This window comes from Atta colombica, unplaced genomic scaffold (genome assembly GCF_001594045.1).
Source record: "Atta colombica isolate Treedump-2 unplaced genomic scaffold, Acol1.0 scaffold46, whole genome shotgun sequence".
In the NCBI taxonomy this organism is placed as follows: domain Eukaryota; kingdom Metazoa; phylum Arthropoda; class Insecta; order Hymenoptera; family Formicidae; genus Atta; species Atta colombica.
This window is the reverse complement of record NW_017259535.1, coordinates 537,682-544,177: the sequence shown is the minus strand read 5'-3', so window position 1 is coordinate 544,177 and position 6,496 is coordinate 537,682. Positions and strand designations below refer to the sequence as shown.

General features: G+C 34.0%; 1 protein-coding gene across 1 annotated transcript in view; it reads left to right on the top strand.

Moving 5' to 3' along the window:
- The first annotated feature begins 212 nt into the window (after positions 1-212).
- The window catches only part of LOC108691393 (fibrillin-1-like), a 15,644-nt gene continuing 9,360 nt past the window's right edge, over positions 213-6,496 (top strand). The window contains exons 1-7 of the mRNA XM_018199125.1: positions 213-447; positions 2,501-2,815; positions 3,086-3,466; positions 3,839-3,986; positions 4,183-4,394; positions 5,560-5,718; positions 6,172-6,321. Of these exons, the coding sequence (XP_018054614.1) occupies positions 363-447; positions 2,501-2,815; positions 3,086-3,466; positions 3,839-3,986; positions 4,183-4,394; positions 5,560-5,718; positions 6,172-6,321 (1,450 nt within the window). The 5' untranslated portion in view covers positions 213-362. The remainder of the gene's footprint in view (positions 448-2,500; positions 2,816-3,085; positions 3,467-3,838; positions 3,987-4,182; positions 4,395-5,559; positions 5,719-6,171; positions 6,322-6,496) is intronic.

Genomic DNA, 6,496 nt, shown 5'->3' with positions numbered 1-6,496 from the left:
CGTATCTAATGAGACAGTGAGAAAAAGAGAGAGTGAGAGGGAAGGACGGTAGACTTGTCGTACTACGCAACAGTGTGTTGCGAGTAGAAGGAGGGAGGATGAGGACAAAGGGTAGAAGGAGAGGCTCGGGACCTGCGAGGGAGATGTGTAAAGGTGCAGATGACAAAACCGAAGTGCCGGCGTACCAAATGCTTCAATGCAAGCTGAGCGCTCATTCGAGGCGCATCCGGACGAAACTTTCTCGGGACAGTCGCTCACACGTTCTTCTCAAAGAGATTGAAAAAAAAGTGATAAAAAAGAATCAAGAGATCAAATTTACGAGCGTGAGCATAATAATCACGGAATTCGATCGATGAGAGAAAATGGCACATTACGTCGATCTCGCTGCGTCCTTTATTATCCTTCTCCTGATGGCCCACCTGGAGCAGCTGGTCCTGCACAAACGAGGTACCGTTTGTAATCCAAATAATGATTGAATTCCCGATTTAAATCGTTAAAATTGATTTGCCCAAAATTATTCTAAATTATTAAACAAATTCGCGCGATTGGTAAACCGCCAACCGGCTACAGCATGAAAATCTTGCGCAAGACATCAGAAATATATAACTAGTTTCTAGCTTATTTAATTTTCGCTTTATTTTTTTCATGCACAGAGAAATTTTTACATAAAAATTGTGTGGCTTTGATGTATATTGAATTGAGATGAACTTTTCAACTTGTGACAAAGCATCATTAGGAATGTCTTGGAAAAAATTTAAAAACTTTTTATTTAATTATGTACTGTTTTTTCGGTATGAAATTATTGAATCGCTGATATTTGCGATAGACTAAATTTCATTTCATCACGACGATACTCATTGTGTGTACCGACGTTAAGCAAATCATCCTATTAGTTCTCCATTGACCTAGGCTTATTTGCGCACGCAGAATACTATGAGTCGCGTTCGGTATTTCGAAACTTCGAGGTTCAATTCCACGAAGTGAAGTTCAATCATCAATATTCTAAAGATATCAATAATTGTATTTAAATGGGCGACATGGGCGCAGGCAAAATTTTTCTTTAAAAGAGAATATTATATATATTTTATACATACAAACACGTACCACTCAAAACATTTTGCCACTTTATGTGTCAAATTTTCTTTTCTTCGTCGTAAAAAATTTGTATGCAATCTTTTGACATTCTTCATGAAATTCAACATTAATTTTAAATTGTACTACAATGTCAAAAAGAAAACACGACCGACGTCCATGGTGATTTCGTGCACACGACGCGTCGATTGATATAAATTAATTTTCGCATGTAGATCGGACGCATTGAGGAACAATTGAGATCGCGAAAGCGCTATTGGAGAATCTCTAAGCTCTTCGCAGAAACTGTTTGCGAGCTAGATTGATATATATTTTACAGATAAAATTCACGACTCGCATCTATCAGTGGGAAAATACACGATGTCTAAGAGAAACGAGGTTTTGACGCTTTTCGCTCTTATCAATGTGCAAAGCATATTTTTTCCAACGCGTTTCTCTTACACTCGATAGATCTATAAATTTCTTTATAATTTTTTTTATGATGGAATCGTGAAAAAAAATGATTCTGATTATTTCGTCGGCGTTTTTGTGTTCCCTGTTAGAATTTCGTAATAAAGCAAATAAAAGGTTTACAGAATTTTTAAGCGATTGATGAAAAAATTGAGAAAGTGATAAGTCCGACAAAAATCAGAGCTTTTGACCTAGATGCGCTTGTCGATGACAAGCGTTCTTTTCAAGTTAATTTATGACATGCACAAAGATATAAATGTAAGATATTTAAAAGTTGTTTCAATACGGAGAAAAATGATCTTACAAATCTAATAAAAATATTCTAGCTATTTTTGCTGAATTTATGACAAACCAAAATTTATTACTTACCTAAAAATAAAAATACCGGAGGTAAAAAGTATATTACAATTATAATAAATCCAATGATTGTCTTCTGTAAAGTAAATCATACTATTCTCGAGATTGTAAGCACAAATAACTTTCAAGACTTTATAAACATATATTTTTTACCGCACAGTAAATTTTGTTCAGTGTTAAGATAAAATTAACTTCTAATAAGAAGTGGTGATTTATAGATTAAGAAATAGTAACAAATCGTAGTAGCATAAAATTTGCTTTATGAAACGTAATGGCTAGATGATGATCGCTCATCATCATTTGCCAGAAAAATAAAGTAATTTTATAAAAGTAGGTATCCTTTCTTATAAGGATCTGCTAATTTTTAAATAATTAAAATTTATTAGAATTTTAGAATTTTTATATTATTTTTTTTCTTCATGAAAAAACCACGAGTATTTATTTATTTTTTATTCATTTTACAAAGAATTCAAATTTCTATATATTTTATTCGAATTAACTTCTAGATGTATTATTATTAAATTAATACCGATGTAATTACCATCTCATGCTTTTCCAAACAAATTAACACGACTCGCTTATTTTTTATCGCACGAAATAGCGCTCGTTGTCGAGGGAAGAATGGAGGCTCAGTTCGAGAAATGCTGCGGCCTTGGCTCTTCTTGGGCTCAGGAAGGTCTTAGGTGTGAGAAGTTCACTGGACCTGTGACCGGAGTGCCGAGGGTGGAGCAGGGTCTTTGCCTGGAGGCTGTGGATATCTGTTGCGTCCGGGCCTATCACGAACTGCAATGCGAAAAAGGAAAAGCCGACGCGCGCAAAGGTCTGGCCTGCGTGACAAGCACGGCATCACAAAGATCTCTAAAGATTTTCGGCCGCGGAGATTATCATCGTGACTGTTGTGAGGGCTGCAAGCTAGGTATTTTTATTCAATTTGATGCTTTCCAAATAAGCGACGCAGTGTAATACGGTTCGTATCATCTTTGTTTAACATTGGCAAATAACAAAGATGTGATGCTGATTCACTGCGTCATCTGTGTTTCTTATTTATTGGGTTGTCAGAAAGCACACTCTATCTTGCGAATTACGTCAAGAATATTTAATGTATTAATAAAAGCTTCTACTTCAACGAACAAACTCATTCGTATTGATTAGCCCTCTGACGCGCGTCTTATCAATATATTATCAGGTATTCTCGCGGGGTCTATGGGTCAAGGATGCTCCTTCAAAAGTTTCTCGTTTGGCATTCCTTGGGATCCCGCGTTCTTGGAATGCTGTCGCGAAGCGTCGCCGAGCTCCACGACGGATCTTACGAGTGAATTGTCAAGCGAGAGTTCAACCGAAACTGATCTAGATTTCTCATCGTCCTCGCCAACGTCCTCATATTCGCCGTCGCCGTCGCCGTCATCATCATCATCATCATCGTTATCATCGTCATCAACGTCATTATCGTCACCATCATCATTGTCGTCGTCGTTTTCGCCTTTTTCATCTACATCACCTTTATCCACATCATCGGATGAGCCTTCCTCTTCATCAGATTCCACGCCGTACTCGAGTCCAACTCCAGGTAATGTATAATCAAAAATACTTCATTTATTATATGGAATATGTCCCTTGATTATTGATTATGACAAATAATAAAATTTATAAACAAGTCAAAATATACTCTCTAAAACTTTTAGAATGAATCTTACTCTAAAAAATAAAAATTGATCTATTCTTGTTTCAATTTTTATTTTTTTAAATAAGATTTTACTCCAAAGAATTTAGAGAGTATCTTAAAAAAAATTCATACTGTAAACAAACATTTTGCGTTGTCTTTCTGAAGCGCACAGTGCGTACGCGAGAAAGTTGGTACGCACAATCGTGACTTTTCTCTTTTTTATTTAACTTATGTGCAAATCCCAACGATTTTAAATCCCAATGTTCTGTTTCACAGAGTTGGATGATATCTGTCAACTCATGAAAGGTATGCTTTGCACTGACATTTGCGTACCGACGCCGGGCTCGTATCGCTGCGAATGCCGCGACGGCTTCACTTTGTTGGAGGATGGAAAAACTTGTAGGCAGGATCAACCAATCGACAGGTATACAATAATATAGATTTTGATGTAGATCTTTTTATTGCATGAGAAAGTGTATTCGTGACACGATTGACATTCGGATTAATTATCGCGAATACTGCGAAACAAGTCAGCTTTATCATTTGCATTTCAGTCTGTAAAGCGTAGTTATTGTTAATAATGCAAATTTAAACAAATGCAATCAAATATCCACTTTTAGATGCAAACCAACTCACCCCTGCGAGCATCGGTGCACCGACAACGGAGTGGCTGTCGTATGCAGCTGTAATCCAGGATACAATTTGGCCAAAGACGCACGTTCGTGTATCCCGAAGACACCGAAGAAAAAAATGCCGGATGAAGACGAGGACGACGAATCGCCGTTATGTCCGTCGGGCTATCGTTATAATGCTACCAATCAGGTGTGCGACGGTATGTATAATTTAAAAAAATGTAGCATTCTCATACAGGTAAGAGAATAATATTTAACAATTAATTAATTAATAAAAGTTATATCTATACGCGACAATAAAAGCACAGAGTTGAGAACGTTACTTTATAAAAATAACGCATCAATTATCATTATTACTTTTTATAAAAAGTAACTCGTAATTGTATTATCTTTATTAAAGAATGAAATTATTAATGATTCGCTGCTTTTTTATAATGATAAAGTAAAATATTAGATTTTAAAATATTACATTTTAAAATTGCATCATTTGATCATATTAAATCAACAATTAAATGTAACAATTATTATTATAGGTTAAAACTCTAACTATGTAACATTCTTTATATTGAATTTATTTTAATAAATCTATAATTCTTATAATATAAATATTTTTATTCTTTAACATAGTTATTAAAAATTTATATTATAATGTAATTTACAGACTTAAATGTTATTCAAAATTAATTAAATATTGATAATAAATAGTGATAATAAAATGATGTTTTTATTAAGAGTGCTTTCCAATATTTATTGCCAATACAGAAAATTTATAATTTATATTACAATATATATGCAGTATAGCAATAGATTTTTACTATTGACAGTATCGGAAAGCAAGCTAAGATATAAGGTATAAAATATGTTTCAAATTTCTACTTAAATAAAATATTTCTATCGAATCATAAATAATACTATCTATTGAATAAACAGAGAACTAAACTAACGATTGAATTCGTCGTGATTCTAGATAAAAAAAAAAGTAATGATTATTATCGAAAGAAAGTAACGATAACGGCGTTACAATTTAACTTCTCAACTCTGCAGAAGCACATTCTCGTTATTTATTAATATAATTATTAATATTAATATATTATTAATATTAATATAATTCTAACGTACTCTCTCATGTTTCATGTTTCTCGTACAACTGCAATATCGTAATTGTATCGCCATGTTCGTTACAGCATTGTTATTTCTGCCTTGTATGCCTCGTATCTCGCTTGTGTGAATTGCGATTGAATTTGTATCTTCTTTTTTATTATTCTGCGAAATTGATTTTTGTTCATTTCACTACGCTGCTTGTTTTTGCGATCGTGCGTTCGATTTTCGCATGTGATCATCACTTTTCGCTGATCCATCGATCAGACGTGGATGAGTGTCTGGAGCGCAACGTGTGTCCCGGTGGAGGATGCCAGAACACCATAGGATCGTATATTTGCATCAGGGAGAAATCCGCGAAGAATGCACTTTACAAAGCTTGCCCTCCTGGCTACGAATGGCATCCATTGACAAATGACTGCGCAGGTAAGAAGAAGCGCATTTTAAAGTTATCCGCGCATCTTTCATTATTATAAAATCAATCCAAACGAGAATGGATTAAAATGGATTGAAATTTTTTTCTATCTGAATACTTATTTTAAATAGCGAATACTTTTTTTTTTGGATTTAATTGGATTCAATTGGATTCAATTAGATTCAATTGGATGCAATTGGATCGAAAAATTGCTTTTCCTATTCAAAATTTTGAATTGAACAGTATTCACAATGCACAGAAAAAGCTAATATTATTTTTAGATTAAAAGGCACAGAGATATGCTCCATGCAATTCTTAAAATGCATTCAGGATTGAAAAGCATTCATTTTAACATTTGTGAATCAATATTTCTGAAAATCTGAATCTATTTCAATTCATTTCAATTTCTTGTTTGCTGGGAAAATTATTGTTATTATTATTATTATTATATGTTTATTTTTCAGATATTGATGAGTGTATCTTATCAGCTGCCTGTACCACAGATAAACCGTTTTGCGTGAATACACCGGGTAGTTACACGTGTCTGGAAATGACCGGCATGAAATCCTGTCCTGCGGGATTCAAGTTCGACAAATCGTTGCAGCTATGCAAAGGTAATATTGTTAATATACATATTTGTTTGGTTTATCAACAAAGAATACATCAAGTCAAGAGAAAACCAAAATGATGATTTTTGTTAAAAAAAATTTGGTTAAAAAATTTGACCGTTTACTAGCGTTAGGATTACAATCGAGTCATTTTAATTTTTTGTTGACTTTCGTGTGTTCC